This window comes from Erinaceus europaeus, chromosome 14 (assembly GCF_950295315.1).
Source record: "Erinaceus europaeus chromosome 14, mEriEur2.1, whole genome shotgun sequence".
NCBI classification, from domain to species: Eukaryota; Metazoa; Chordata; class Mammalia; order Eulipotyphla; family Erinaceidae; genus Erinaceus; species Erinaceus europaeus.
In genome coordinates, this window is record NC_080175.1 from 79,517,571 (window position 1) to 79,531,333 (window position 13,763).

The window sequence follows — 13,763 nt, forward strand, 5'->3', positions numbered from 1 at the left end:
CACCGCCATGGGGCTGGTGTTTGGGCAACAGGCAGATGGTGTGGGCCTGCCAGCCAGCTCAGGTGCCCCTCGGCTCGGGCACGGCCTCCTCCCGCCATCTTCTTCCCGCCTGGGTTCCTGCCCTGTGTGCCGAGGGATAACCAGGCCCATGTGTCTTAGGAGAGACAGCTGCTCTGCCTCCCCCGCAAATACCTCCCACCCCCTCCCCCTTTGGCCCTGGCTGCCCCCCTTCCCGGGGCCCAGTCTCCCCACAGTCTCTGTCCTTAGGGCCTCTCGCCTGACCCTTTCCCATCAACACCCCCTTCTTCCTCCAGCTCTCCTGCTCCTCCTCCTCCCAAGTACAGGCTGTCTGCTCGAGTATGGCCTGGATCCCGGAACTCTCCAGTCCAGGCGGACCGAGATGCCTCCTGGGATTCGGAAGGAGGATGCTGGGGTGGCTGGGGGAAGGTGGGCGTAGGGGGCAGATGGGACTGAGAAGCCCACACAAAGGAGGCTGAGGGTTTGGTGAAGGGGCCCCACAAGAGGAAGGAGAGAGACAAGAGGCATGTCAAGCCAGGTGCAATGATGGGTGGGTGGTGTCAAAGACAGGTTACACTGAAGAGGGGGCCAGTGTTACCAGATAGGAAAGGGACATCTCTGGGGGCCAAGTCAGGGCAGCAGTAGACTGAGAGCTGTCAGAGATGGGACAGGAGTGTGAGAGTGCTGGAGATGGGGGGGGGCACATGGCAGGATAGTGGGGCCTGAGGGGGTTGGGCACAGAGAGGGCAGGATGGTGGACCCTGAGGGGGTGGGCACAGAGGGAAGGGTGGTGGGATCTGAGGAGTTGAGCACAGAGGGCAGAAGGGTGGGGCCTGAGGGGGGTGGGCACAGAGAGGGCAGAGGGTGGGGTCTGAGGGCATGAGAGTGGACCATGAGGGGATGGGTACAGGGGGCAGGGCTCTAGACACACAGGGCAAGGGTGGTGGTGCCTGAGAGGGGTGGGCACAGAGAGGGCAGGAGGTGGGCCCTGAGGGGAGTGGGCATATAGGGCAGGGTAGTGAGGTCTGAAGATGGTGAGCACAGAGAGTGTAGGCCAGTGTCTGGGCCTGTGGGCGCCTTGGCACCCGAGTAGGGTCTGAGCATTCGCCCGGCCGCCTCAGCTCTGCCCCTCCCTGGCCCCGGGCTGTCGTCCTGTGGACACTCAGCTCCTGGTCCAGCAGCGGGTGGCCGCTGGGGGGGGGCTGGGGGTTCCCGACCAGCTTCCCCCCTCTCCAGCCCCCTGGTCCCTCCCCGCCCCTCCCCGCGGCCCCCCTCCCCGCAGGCCCTCCCTCCTCCGTCCCCTCCCTCCCGCGCGATCCGGGCCGCTGCCGCTGGGTCGGACCCCCCGGGCTCAGCCCGGCCCCTCGCCGCCGCCGCCCCGCGCACAGGAGGAGGAGGCCCGGCGGCGCGGCGCGGGGCTTAAAGTGGCCGAGCCGGCCAGGGCCCAGAGGCCGGACTCCCGCTCCGCGCCCGCCGCCGCCGCCCGCGTCATGCCGAACCTCCCGGCCCCGCCGGCCCCGCTGCTGCTGCTCGGGCTGCTGCTGCTCGGCCCCCGCCCGGCCCGCGGAGCCGAGCCCCCCGCGCTGCCCATCCGCTCCGAGAAGGAGCCGCTGCCCATTCGGGGAGCGGCAGGTAGGTGGGCTCCCCCGGGGGGCGCAGGCGGGGCGTCCGACTCGGGGTAAGTCCGCGCCGGCCTGGAGGGGGCGCCGGTGCAGGTGGCTGTGCGGTGGGGCGGCCTGGGGGTTGGGGGAGGCCCGGGGGACTGGAAGGGGGACTGGAGGGGACGTCCTAGAGGAGAGGGCTGTGTGTGAGGGGCTCTGAAGGGGCAGGTTACCAGGTTAGCTGGAGGGAGGATGTGGGGGGGGGCTGAGGGGGCGTCCTGGAAGGGGCAGGCTGCGGGGCAGGTTGGAGGGGGGCTAGAATCGTGCAGGTGCTAGTAGTTGGGCGTCGCGGGTGGCCTGGAAGGGGTGGGCTGGGGAGGGGGCTGTAGGGGGAGCTAGAGGGAGTGGATTGGAGGGGGGCTGGAAGGGGGCTGGAGGAGGCGTCCTAGAAGGGGCATCTTGGAACGGACTCCTGGAGTGTGCAGGAGGAAGGGGGCATCCTGTCCGGGGCCGGTTAGGGGGGCTGGAAGGGACGCAGGTGCAAGTGGCTGAGCAAGGCAGGCGGCCTGGAGGGGTGGGCTGAGGGGTGGCCTGGAGGGGACCTAGAGGGGGTGGGGTGGTGGGCGGCAGCAGGCCTTTTCCGGCAGGCTGTTCCTTGGGCGGGAAGGTCTATGCCGTGGACGAGACGTGGCACCCGGACCTGGGGGAGCCCTTCGGGGTGATGCGCTGCGTGCTGTGCTCCTGCGAGGCGGTGAGTGGCCCCTGCCCTCCTGAGCAGCGCTCCGGCCTTGGAGAGTTGGGGTGCACGCAGAGCTGCGAGCCTGCAGATATTTTAGGGGGTTTCTGGTGGGGGCGGGGAGGACGGGCTCCCTGGAGTCCGAGGGTGACCTCGATGATTTGGGCTCGGGTACCAGGCCCCGCCAGGCCCCCTCTGCCTAGCGCCCAGCTGCTACTCCTTTGGTGGGGCTGCTGCCCCCATGCAGGTTTGGCTCTACGCACGGAGGCCGATGTGCTAGCAGGTCTGGGGTCAGGCAGCTTGTGGGTGGCGGCGCCCTGGGGTGTCGGCGGCTCCCCCTGCAGCGGGGTCTGTCTCGTCTCCTCTCGCAGCCCCAGTGGGGCCGCCGCGCCCGGGGCCCGGGCAGGGTCAGTTGCAAGAACATCAGGCCCGAGTGTCCAGCCCCGACGTGCGGGCAGCCGCGCCAGCTGCCGGGGCATTGCTGCCAGACCTGCCCCCCGGGTGAGGCCCCCGCAGGGAGGGGCGGCCGGCGGGAACCCTCCCCAACCCCCGAGGGGCCGCCAGCTGAAGCCTGTGTCCCCCGATGTAGATCGCGGCGCGCCGGACGCACAGCCCACGGTCCCGGCCTTCGAGTATCCGCGGGACCCGGAGCACCGCGCCTACAGCGACCGCGGGGAGGCTGCTGAGGAGCGCGCCCGCGCTGACTGGCACTCGGGTAGGGGGGGTGGGTGGCTGTGGGCGGGCACAGGGTAGGCTGGTGGGAGGGGGAGGGGCTGGGTGGAGTGGGGGCTGGGGTGTGGAGGTGTGAGGGGGCCGGGCACCACAGAGATGGGGGGCGAGGGTGAGTGGGGTGGCGGCTGGGGGTGTGGAGGGGTGAGGGGGCCGGGCACGGCGGAGATGGGGGCGAGGGTGAGTGGGGTGGCGGCTGGGGGTGTGGAGGGGTGAGGGGGTGGGCATGGCGGAGACGGGGGTGGCGAGGGTGAGGGGGGCGGGCACGGGTAGGCGGCAGCCGGGCGGGGGCGCTGCCGCACTAGGGGCCTCTCGCCCCTCCCCGCAGACTTCGTGGCGCTGCTGACAGGCCCGAGGTCGCAGGCGGTGGCCCGAGCCCGGGTGTCGCTGCTGCGCTCCAGCCTGCGCTTCTCCATCTCCTACCAGCGGTGAGAAGGGGGGATTTGGGGCGTGGGGGAGGAGCGGGGCGCTGGAGGGGCTCTTCACGGTGCCTCTCCCCAGGCTGGACCGCCCGGCCAGAGTCCGCTTCTCAGATCCCACGGGGAACGTCCTGTTTGAACACCCTGCGGCCCCCACCCAGGACGGCCTGGTGAGCACGGGTCGTGGGGGGTGTTGGGTGCTGGGTCAGGGTCTGGCCTGAGCAGGGTCCTGACGATGGGGGTGTGGGGATTGAGGCATGGAGGGCTGGGTGCCACCTGCTCTGGCTGCACAGCTGGGAAATGATAGTGTGGAGACACGGCCCAGGCCACCGAGGTTGGGCCCTTTCCTGGGCTCCCGAGGGGGCGTGGGTGCCCCCAGGCCTCTCCCAACTGCCTGAGACCACGCCTCTGCTCCAGGTGTGTGGCGTGTGGCGGGCGGTGCCCCGCTTGTCGCTGAGGCTTCTCCGGGCAGAGCAGCTGCACGTGGCCCTCCTGACCTCTGCTCACCCCACCGGGGAGGTGTGGGGGCCCCTCCTGTGGCACCGGGCCCTGGCTGCAGGTGAGAAGGCTTCCGAGGTGTCCCCCCAGACCCCACTGGCTACCGTGGGCCCTCCGTGACCTGTGTGTGCTTCCTCCTAGAGACCTTCAGCGCCATCCTCACCCTAGAGGAGGGGCCACAGCTGGGCGTGGGGGGCATCGCCCTGCTGGCCCTCAGTGACACAGAGGACTCCTTGCATTTCCTGCTGCTTTCCGGGGGGCTGCTAGAGGCCGGGAGCAGGGGTAAGCGCAGGGGCAGGGGGGGGGGCAGGGGGGATGGGGGAGTTGGGCAGGGCAGAGCGGCCAGCTCTCAGGGGTGCTCCTGTGGCAACTGCAGGCCCAGCCCCGGTGGCCCTGCACCTCCAGCTTCTGCATCAGGGCCAGCTTCTGCGGGAGCTCCAGGCCAATGCCTCCACCCAGGTGAGGGGGTGGGGGGCAGGACCCAGGTAAGGGAGGGCCCAGGGGAGCCAGGGTCCAGGGGGAGGGTCCAGCAGAGTTAAGGCCTCCTCACCCATCACACCCTGCTCTGTCCCCAGGCACCAGGCTTTGCCGAGGTGCTCCCCCACCTGATGGCCCAGGAGATGGAGTGGTTGGCTCTGGGGGAGCTGCAGATGGTGCTCGAGAGGGCGGGGGTGCCCTCACTCCGCATCAGTGGGCACATTGCTGCCAGGCAGAGCTGCGATGGTGAGGCTGGGGGAACTGGCAGCCTCAGGGCAGGCTGGGAGGCCAGGCCTCTGTGGAGGCCTTGGGGTCAGGAACTTGAGTGGCTCTGGGTCCATGCCCATCTCCCCTGCAGTGCTGCAGAGCGTCCTCTGTGGGGCTGATGCGCTGAGCCCGGTACAGACAGGCGCTGCTGGCTCGGCCAGCCTGGTGCTGCTGGGAAATGGCTCCCTGCTCTACCAGGTAAGAAGGAGGCAGGGCTGGGGGCTGAACAGTGGTGCACCTGGTAGAGTGCACTGTTCAAGCCCCAAGTCCCACCTGCAGGAGAAAGCTTCAGGAATGGTGAAGTTGTGCTGCAGGTTCCCCCACTTTCTCTCTCTCCATCTCTATCTCCCTTCACTCTCAGTTTCTTTCTGCCCTGTCAAATAAAAGAAATAATGTTTAAAAACCACAAAGGAGAGAAAGGAAGAGGCAGGACTGCAGAGTGGCCAGCTTGACCCTCACCAACCCCAAGACCTGGGTTTAAGCCCTTTGCACCACATGAGAGCATTGTGTACATGAGAAGCTTTGCGAACTCTAGAGTTGAGCTGCAGTGTCTCCTCTCTCTCTGTTCCTATCTGTGACTGAAAGGAAGGAAGAAATCTTGGGAGCATGGAATTGCATGGGTGTAAATCCCTGGGGTTAAGAAAAAAAAGTGGCTATCTTAGCCACTTGAGCATGCCCACCCTGTCCTGCCTACAGGTGCAGGTGGTGGGCACTCGCAGTGAGGTGGTGGCTGTCACACTGGAGACCAAGCCTCAGCGGAAGGACCAGCGTTCCGTGCTGTGCCACATGGCAGGGCCACAGCCTGGAGCACACGTGGTAAGTGAGTGAGCAAGCGTGTGAGAGGCAGGAGGCCTCTCTCTCACTGACAGGCAGTCTGCCCCCCCAACTTCTAGTGAGCTCTGGGACAGGGTCTGAGTATAAAGGAAACCAGCTCAAGTCTGGTGGTGGGTGGGGAGGCTGGCAGCTGGATCCTTTACTGTGAATTCGAGGGGATGGAGGGAGATCGAGCTCTGGGAGGTGCTGTGGCCCTGCAGGGAGCTCTGGTGTGGAAATGTGTCTCCTTCTATCTCACTCTCACTGAATGAAAAAGTGGCCTGGGAGGCCCTGGCTCTGTGCAAAAAGAAAAGTGGCAGGAGCGATTCACTGATCCTTCCTCAGTAAGCGCCACCGGGTGTCTTACTGACCCATAGTACAAAAAAAGATTTATTTATTTATTTATTTATTTTATTAATGAAAGCAGGATTGAGAGGGAGAGAAAACTGGAAAGTCACTCTGGCACGTGTCACGCTGGGGATTGAACTCAGGACCTCATGCCTGGGAGTCCAATGCTTTAGTCACTGCTCCCCCTCCTGGGTGACACAGCACCCACTTTATAGATGATGAGGTGAAGGGTCAGAGAAGTTAATTTATCTTCCATGTTAAAAAAAAAAAAGTCTGCCAGGAGTGGTGTAGTCACTCTGGGGGCTCAAACAAATCGCTGCTTCTATAACGGAAATGTCAGGGAGAGTAGGTGTGGCAGCACAGGCCACTGGCTGTGGGCAGCTTGCGAGGACATGGGCTTGTGTGAGAGGTGAGTCATGGGGACCAGGGGACCTGGCAGCTGTGCTGAAGGCAACCTTTCCTTTGTCCCAGGCTGTGGGGGTCTGCCCTGCGTTGGGTGCCCGAGGCGCCCACCTGCTCCTGCAGAGTGAGCTCTTCCTGAATGTGGGCACCAAGGACTTCCCCGATGGAGAGCTCAGGGGCCAAGTGGCCGCCCTGCCCTATAGTGGACACAGTGCCCGCCATGGCAGTGAGTGCCAGAGTCTACCTGCCCACCCTGTCAGCATGCATGCGAAGGCCTAGCGTGCCCCTTCCCATCTGTGTCCCAGCTCTCGGCGGGGGTGGGGTGGGGGGTATCTGGAGGAGTAGAGTGGGCTTGTTGGGGGATGTCGTGTCCTAGGGTTTCCCCAGCCCTGGACCTATGTTTTTTGTTTGTCATCACTCGGAGTCTGGAGGGGGGGCTGCTGTCCAAGGTGGCCTTGTCATTTGTCACCTCCTCTTTGGTCCCCAGTGCTCCCTGTACCCCTGGCAGGAGCCCTGGTGCTGCCCCCTGTGCAAAGCCAGGCCGCAGGGCATGCCTGGCTCTCCCTAGACCCTCACTGTCACCTGCACTACGAGGTGCTGCTGGCAGGGCTAGGTGGCTCCGAGCAGGGCACCGTTACCGCCCACCTCCTGGGGCCTCCAGGGCTGCCAGGTCCCCGGCGGCTGCTGAGAGGATTCTATGGCCCAGAGGTGAGGACCGCTGTGGGCAGGTGGGGCTGTGGGTGGGGGCCTGTGGTGTCCACTCTCCTCCCTGCATCCTTCCTGGGCCTCTGTGGGTAGGTGGTGTGATAGAGCTCCTGGAGGGGGGCTACTCAGGACTCAGACCTGCTGGCCACATGGCCTCCAGGCCTCACTCCTCCCCAGCTCAAGCCTCCATATGAGCTCCGTCTCTTGGCACTCTTGCCTGTAGGCACAGGGTGTGGTGAAGGACTTGGAGCCTGAGCTCCTGCGGCACCTGGCACAGGGCACTGCATCCCTGCTCATTGCTACCAAGGGGAGCCCCCAAGGGGAACTTCGGGGGCAGGTAGGCCTCAGGCTGGGGGGGCCGGACTGTGGGGAGCTGGGGTGGCCTCTGGTAGGGCTCTGCAGGGGCTCAGATGCCACCTCACTGCCACTTCCTCCCAGGTGAACGTTGCCAACCAGTGCCGGGTGGGCGGCCTACAGGTGAGGGCGGAGGGGGTGCCTGGGGCTCCGGAGGTACCTGTACTGCCTGCACTGCCCATGGTCCTGGGCCAGGAGCCCCCTACCCTAGCACGGCCCAGCAGCTCCGGGCGCCCCCGAGACCCCAACACCTGCTTTTTCGAGGGGCAGCAGCGCCCCCATGGGGCTCGCTGGGCACCCAACTATGACCCTCTGTGCTCGCTCTGCACGTGCCAGGTAGGAGACCAGGGAGGGGTGCAGGGGGTGTCAACATACAGGGGTTGGGGGCACCTCCACCCCCGGGTCAGCTCCAGGTCTCCCCTACAGAGACGCACAGTGATCTGTGACCCTGTGGTATGCCCTCCACCCGGCTGCCCAAGCCCTGTGCAGGCTCCGGACCAGTGCTGCCCTGTGTGCCCAGGTGAGTGTCCTGCAGAGGGCACCCCAGGGTCTGCCATGGGGGTGAGGCTGCAGGGAGTCACCTTCTGCTTTCCCTTCACAGAGAAGCAAGAGGGTAGAGATGCACTGGGCCTGCCAAGGGGTCGGGACCCTGGAGAGGGTGAGATGGAAGGGTGCATGCAGGAGAGGGCAACTGCAGAGGGCAGGGGTAGGGTTAGAAGGGAGGGCTGAAGGGCCTAGGTCCTGAGTCCCAGGAGTGGGCTCTGGGTAGACTGGTGTGTGGTGGGCTGAGGCTGCTGCTGCCTGGCTGTGGACCCAGCACTGAGTTCAGTACTAATGGCAACCTGACACTTTCCCCACTAGGTTGCTATTTTGATGGCGATCGGAGCTGGCGGGCAGCGGGGACCCGGTGGCACCCTGTCGTGCCTCCCTTTGGCCTAATTAAGTGTGCTGTTTGCACCTGCAAGGTACAGTGCAATGAAACCACCTTCTGTAGTTTCACAAGTTGGCTGGTTGCGCAGAGGGGGCTGCTGCTGGAGGGCTTGGGGGGGTTGCAGGCCAGCCGAGGAAAGGCCTTTGGGCTTAGAGAGCTGACCCCCTGAGGGAGGAGGGCAGGGCTGTCCTGTGTGTGGGTTCTGGCTCTGCTGAATAACTCACATAACCCGGGTACTGTCTAGGCCCCCAGCCTCACTTGCTAGGTACAGAAAGCACCACCAGCCCAGGGCAGCTTTTGCTATTATGGAGGAAGGAGGGAGAACACAGGAGGCACCCCTCTTTTCTAACACGCCTCACTCTGTGGCTTCCTACAGGGGGCCACTGGAGAGGTGCACTGCGAGAAGGTCCAGTGTCCTCGGCTGGCCTGTGCCCAGCCTGTCCGCGCCAACCCTACCGACTGCTGCAAACAGTGCCCAGGTAAGGGGGAGGCCCAGAGAATGCTTGTGGGTTGTTAAGCCCTTTACTACCTTGTCCTTGGGGAGGGATTGCACCCTGAGGGCTGAGGCAAGGGGTGTCCCAAACCACTCAGCATATTGAACTCTGCTCAGCACATCATCTGGGGCGGGGCCTTTAGTCAGTGGAAAGAGTCTACATGTACTGGTAAGATACAAGGGGTTCTTACCCTAGCCACCACCCACCCATTCACCCACCCATCCATTATTCATCCATCTACAAATTCAGTCACCATCATCCATTCATCCATCCATCCAGCGATTCATAATCTATCCACCCATCATCCATCCACCTTCTTCTTCTTCTAGCGTTTGCCCTTCTTCTGTAGCCAGTCAACAGCGTCAGGTTGAGCCTGATGTCTGCTTGTTGCTGGCTTTGAAAGTGACTGGGATCCATGTGGATTCAGTCAGCTAGGAAGGATCGTCAGTTTCTCCAATAAATGGGTACTCACAGGATGCACCACGAGAAGGTCGATCCAATGCATCCCATCCATCCACCAATTCATCCATCCATCCATCTATCCATCCCATCATCTAGCCATAATTTGCCCATTACTTATCCATCTATCCATCATCCATCCACCCACCCATCCATCCATCATTTATCGATCATTTATCCCTCCTTCCCTCACTCCCACCCTTCCTCCCTCCATTTACATTTACTACCTACTAGTTGCCAGAAGCTTCTGGAGGTGCTGGAGGTCATAGAGAAACCCCAGGATCCCTCTGCGAGCTCACTGATGACCCCTTCCTCTGGCTCTTCCAACAGTGGGGACAGGGGCCCGCCCTCAGCTGGGGGACCCCATGCAGGCCGATGGGCCCCGGGGCTGCCGTTTTGCAGGGCAGTGGTTCCCAGAGAGCCAGAGCTGGCACCCCTCCATCCCCCCCTTTGGGGAGATGAGCTGTATCACCTGCAGATGTGGGGTAAGTGAGGATGTGGCCCCAGTCTAGGGTGGAGAGAGGCTGAGGCCTGTGGGTTCTGGCACCCAACACCCTGAGGCTTTGCTCTGCTCGTGCCAGGCAGGGGTGCCCCACTGCGCGCGAGAGGACTGCTCTCCGTTGTCGTCCTGTGGCCCAGGGAAGGAGGGTCGGTGCTGCTCCCACTGCACACACCAGCAGCGTAAGTGTGGGGGCTGGGGGGGCAGGCAGGACTAGCCTCCTTCACCAGCTCAGAGTCCCCAGCTCAGAGACGCTGAGGCTGCAAGGCAAGCCTGGACAGAGCCTCTGCTTTGCACCTCCTGCCGCCTGCTCCCCCCCTCCCCTCTTCTCCAGAGCCCACCCCCTTCTGTCTCCAGCTGCCTCCGAGGCCAGGACGGCCCCAGAGCTGGACTCAGCAGTCACAGTCAAGGGCTCATAGTGAGCAGCCAGAAGGCCACGCGACCAAGAGGACGGGCCCGGCCCCAGGGAGGAGTGGCACCCAGTACTCTGCATTCTCCCAGTGCCTTCTGCTCCGCCCACCCCCACTACCTCTGGGACCCACAACTCCACATGTCAGAGGTCAACGGGGCACCAAGGCCCAGATGCTCTGGCCTCTACTCTGGGAACCTGGCCCTCACTTTCCTTCTGTGCCGACGATCACTGGCTTGTTGGGATGTTTAATTTATCCTCACTCAGCGCCAAGGGTCCCCCTCCACTCCTGCTGCCCCTGAGCTGAGCAGAGTCATTACTGAAGAAGTTTGTATTTATTAAAAAAAAATTTTTTTTTCAGTCTTTGGGCTTGAGGGCTTATCTTTCTGGGAGGGTTGAGTGTCTCTAGGGGTGGAGAAGTGGGGAGGAGTTCTAGCTCCTGGGGCTTCTCCTGGTCCCTGGGGAGTGAGGGGTCTCTTGGACTCAGTCAGGGTCTGGGCTGATGATCTAACACAGCTGGCTTCTGTGCCAGGCCCATGCTGGAAGCTGTTGCAGTGGCAGAAAGCAGAGTGTCACCAGCCCTTTCTTCTGTCTCCAGTTAGGCACATTCCCGCTCCTTTTTTTGTCCAGGAAGCTAGTGTCTTCGGGGCAGATCTGGGCCCAGTAAGTGGACTGGAGTCCAGCCTGGGCTGGGTGACCCCTCAGCCTGCTCTCCTTCTCTCCCACCTGTAGCTGGACCTTCCCACAGACTCCACAGGCTCAGGGACTATGTGGGGACAGAGCTCACAGGCACATCTGGGTCTGACTCTTCTAAGTGCAGTGTGGGGTGACTCGAGTCTGGAAATTTCTGACGTGTTGGGGTGGGGGCAGAGGATAGTTCAGCCTTCTTGTTTAGGGCTGGTCAGGTCATGTGTGCTTGAAAAGCTGTCTTGGCCCATTGGAAGCATCAACTTCTAGTTCTGCTGTTACCTGAATAATAATAATAATAATAATAATCATAATTTTTCCTCTAGGGTTATTGCAGGGGCTCAGTGCCTGCACTACAAAGCTGCTGCTCCTGGAGGCCATTTTTCCCATTTTTGTTGCCCTTGTTGTTATTGCTGTTGTTGTTGTTGGATAGGACAGAGAGAAATTGAGAGAGGAGGGGAAGGCAGAGAAGGGGAAAGATAGACACCTGCAGACCTGCTTCACCACTTGTGAAGTGACTCCCTTGCAGGTGGGGAGCCGGGAGCTCAAACCGGGATCCTTACACCAGTCCTTGCGCTTCACACCATGTGCACCTAGCCTGCTGCACTACTGCCTCGCCCCCTACCTGAATTATTTTTAAAATATTTATTTATTTATTGCCTCCAGGGTTATTGCTGGGGCTTGATTCTGGCATGATAAGTCCACTGCTCCCAGTGGCCATTTTTCCTTTTTCTTTTTTTCCTTTTTATTTCCTTTCTATTTTAGGGGCTGGGTGGTGGCACACCTCATGGAGTACACATGTTACTGTGTGCAAGGACCCGGGTTTAAGCCCCTGAACTCCACCTGCAGGGGAAAGCTTTGCGAGTGGTGAAACAGTGCTACAAGTGTCTTTCTCTTTCTCCCTCTCTATCACCCCTTTCCCTCTCAATTTCTGGCTGTCTCTATCCAATAAATAAATAGAGATAATTAAAAAATTTTTTCTTTCTATTTTATCTGATAGGACAGAGAGAAATTAAGGGGGGAGGAGAGTGAAATAGAAAAGGGAGAGAGATTGGGTGGGGGTAGATAGCATAACAGTTATGTAAACAGACTGTTTGAGGCTCTGAAGTCCCAGGTTCAATGCCCCACACCACCGTAAGCCAGAGCCGATCAGTGCTCTAGTTTGAAAAAAAAAAAAAAAAGAGGGAGTCAGGTGATACCGCAGCGGGTTAAGCGCAGGTGACGCAAAGCACAAGGACTGATGTAATGATCCCGGTTTGAGACTCCGGCTCCCCACCTGCAGGGGGGTCACTTCACAAGCGGTGAAGCAGGTCTGCAGGGGTCTGCCTTTCTCTCCTCCTCTCTGTCTTCCCCTCCTCTCTCCATTTCTCTCTGTCCTATCCAATGACGACATCAATAACAACAATAACTACAACAATAAAACAATCAGGACAACAAAATGGAATAAATAAATATTTAAAAAAAGAAAAAGAGGAAGACACCTGAAGGCCTGCAGTGCCCCCTACAGGTGGAGAAGAGGGGCTCAAACCTTGGCCCTTGTTCATGGTATTTTGTGTGCTTAACTGGGTGCACCAGTTTGATTGGTTTATTAATGAGAGAGAGGAGAGGGAGAGGACTGGAGCATGGCTCTGGTGTGTGTGATGCCAGGGGTAGAACTTGGGACCTCATGCTGGAGAAACCAGTGCCTTTTCTCCTGAGCCACAGTCAGCAGCACTTTTTTTTTTTAAATTTAATTTTATTTATTTATTCCCTTTTTTTGCCCTTGTTGTTTTATTGTTGTAGTTATTATTGTTGTTGTCGTTGTTGTTGGATAGGACAGAGAGAAATGGAGAGAGGAGGGGAAGACAGAGAGGAGGAGAGAAAGATAGACACCTGCAGACCTGCTTCACCGCCTGTGAAGCGACTCCCCTGCAGGTGGGGAGCCGGGGTTCGAACCGGGATCCTTATGCCGGTCCTTGTGCTTTGCGCCACCTGCGCTTAACCTGCTGCGCTACAGCCCGACTCCCTTCAGCAGCACTTTTTAAGCTGTTTCTTTTTAAGCAGTTTCTTTCTATGAAGCAGGACCTCAAGCCAGGGTTGTATTGAGAAACGGGGAGCAACCTGTGGGGGAGAATGGTGATGAACTTCAGATACCTGTGGGCTCACTGTTCCACTGAGAGGAGGAGCCCGGAGGCCACACTGAGAATGAACAGATGCCAAGTGGAGACAGCTCTGTGGTATAGCATAGGACTTAACCTGTGTGGGCGGCAGGTTCAATGCCCAGCATCGTGTAAGGCAGAACTGAGTGCTGCTCCTGGCCTTCTCTCTGTTTCATAGACAAAACTGTAAACCAATCTTTTTTTCTTCTTCTTCTTCTTATTTTTTAAAAATATTTTTATTTATTTATTAATGAGAAAGATAGGAAGAGAGAGAGAGAAAGAACCAGATATCACTCTGGTACATGTGATGCCAGGGATTGAACTCAGGACCTCATGCTCAAGAATCCAATGCTTTATCCACTGTGCCACCTCCTGGACCACTATTATTATTATTATTATTTTTAACCACCAGGGTTGTGCTCAAGCTGGCTGTGTGAGTTTTTTCCTCCAGGGTTATTGCTGGGTCTCCGTTGTTCCTGCAGGCCATTTTTCCCATTTGTGCTGCCTTTGTTTTTATTGCTGTTGTTGTTGGATAGGACAGAGAGAAATGGAGAGTGGAGGGGAAAACAGAGAGGGGGAGAGAAAGATAGACACCTGCAGACCTGCTTCACTGCTTGTGAAGAGACCCCCCTACAGGTGGGGAGCCGGGGCTTGATCTGGGATCCTTGTGCCGGTCCTTGTGCTTTGTGCCATGTGTGCTTAACCCGCTGTGCTACTGCCCGGCTCCCTCCTCGCAGTTTTCTTCTTCTTTTTTTCTAGATAGAGGGTAAGGGACAGAG

General features: G+C 60.2%; 1 protein-coding gene across 6 annotated transcripts; it reads left to right on the plus strand.

Moving 5' to 3' along the window:
- Positions 1 to 1,357: 1,357 nt before the first annotated feature.
- Positions 1,358 to 10,522, plus strand: CHRD (chordin). 6 transcript variants are annotated; one of them, XM_060172081.1, is made up of 23 exons: positions 1,358 to 1,650; positions 2,267 to 2,370; positions 2,727 to 2,856; positions 2,945 to 3,070; positions 3,413 to 3,512; positions 3,586 to 3,673; positions 3,921 to 4,062; positions 4,143 to 4,283; positions 4,378 to 4,460; positions 4,577 to 4,724; positions 4,837 to 4,943; positions 5,442 to 5,561; positions 6,378 to 6,534; positions 6,796 to 7,016; positions 7,237 to 7,350; positions 7,452 to 7,703; positions 7,794 to 7,887; positions 7,969 to 8,025; positions 8,229 to 8,332; positions 8,675 to 8,777; positions 9,582 to 9,736; positions 9,833 to 9,932; positions 10,085 to 10,522. In XM_060172081.1, exons 1-23 carry the CDS (start codon positions 1,509 to 1,511, stop codon positions 10,459 to 10,461), a joined length of 3,165 nt encoding a protein of 1,054 aa, XP_060028064.1. In that variant the 5' UTR covers positions 1,358 to 1,508; the 3' UTR covers positions 10,462 to 10,522. The 6 variants fall into 6 exon arrangements, with proteins under 6 accessions (XP_060028064.1, XP_060028066.1, XP_060028065.1 ...); XM_060172083.1 differs by having other exon boundaries at positions 9,837 to 9,932; XM_060172082.1 differs by having other exon boundaries at positions 9,837 to 9,932; positions 10,108 to 10,522.
- Positions 10,523 to 13,763: the final 3,241 nt, after the last annotated feature.

Bases quoted from the DNA above. Each gene is read 5' to 3' on its own strand.
- CHRD (XM_060172081.1), top strand. From the start codon at position 1,509: ATGCCGAACCTCCCGGCCCCGCCGGCCCCGCTGCTGCTGCTCGGGCTG. The intron at 4,284-4,377 runs GTAAGCGCAGGG...TGGCAACTGCAG, and splicing joins GCTAGAGGCCGGGAGCAGGG to GCCCAGCCCCGGTGGCCCTG. The intron at 8,026-8,228 runs GTGAGATGGAAG...TTTCCCCACTAG, and splicing joins GGGTCGGGACCCTGGAGAGG to GTTGCTATTTTGATGGCGAT.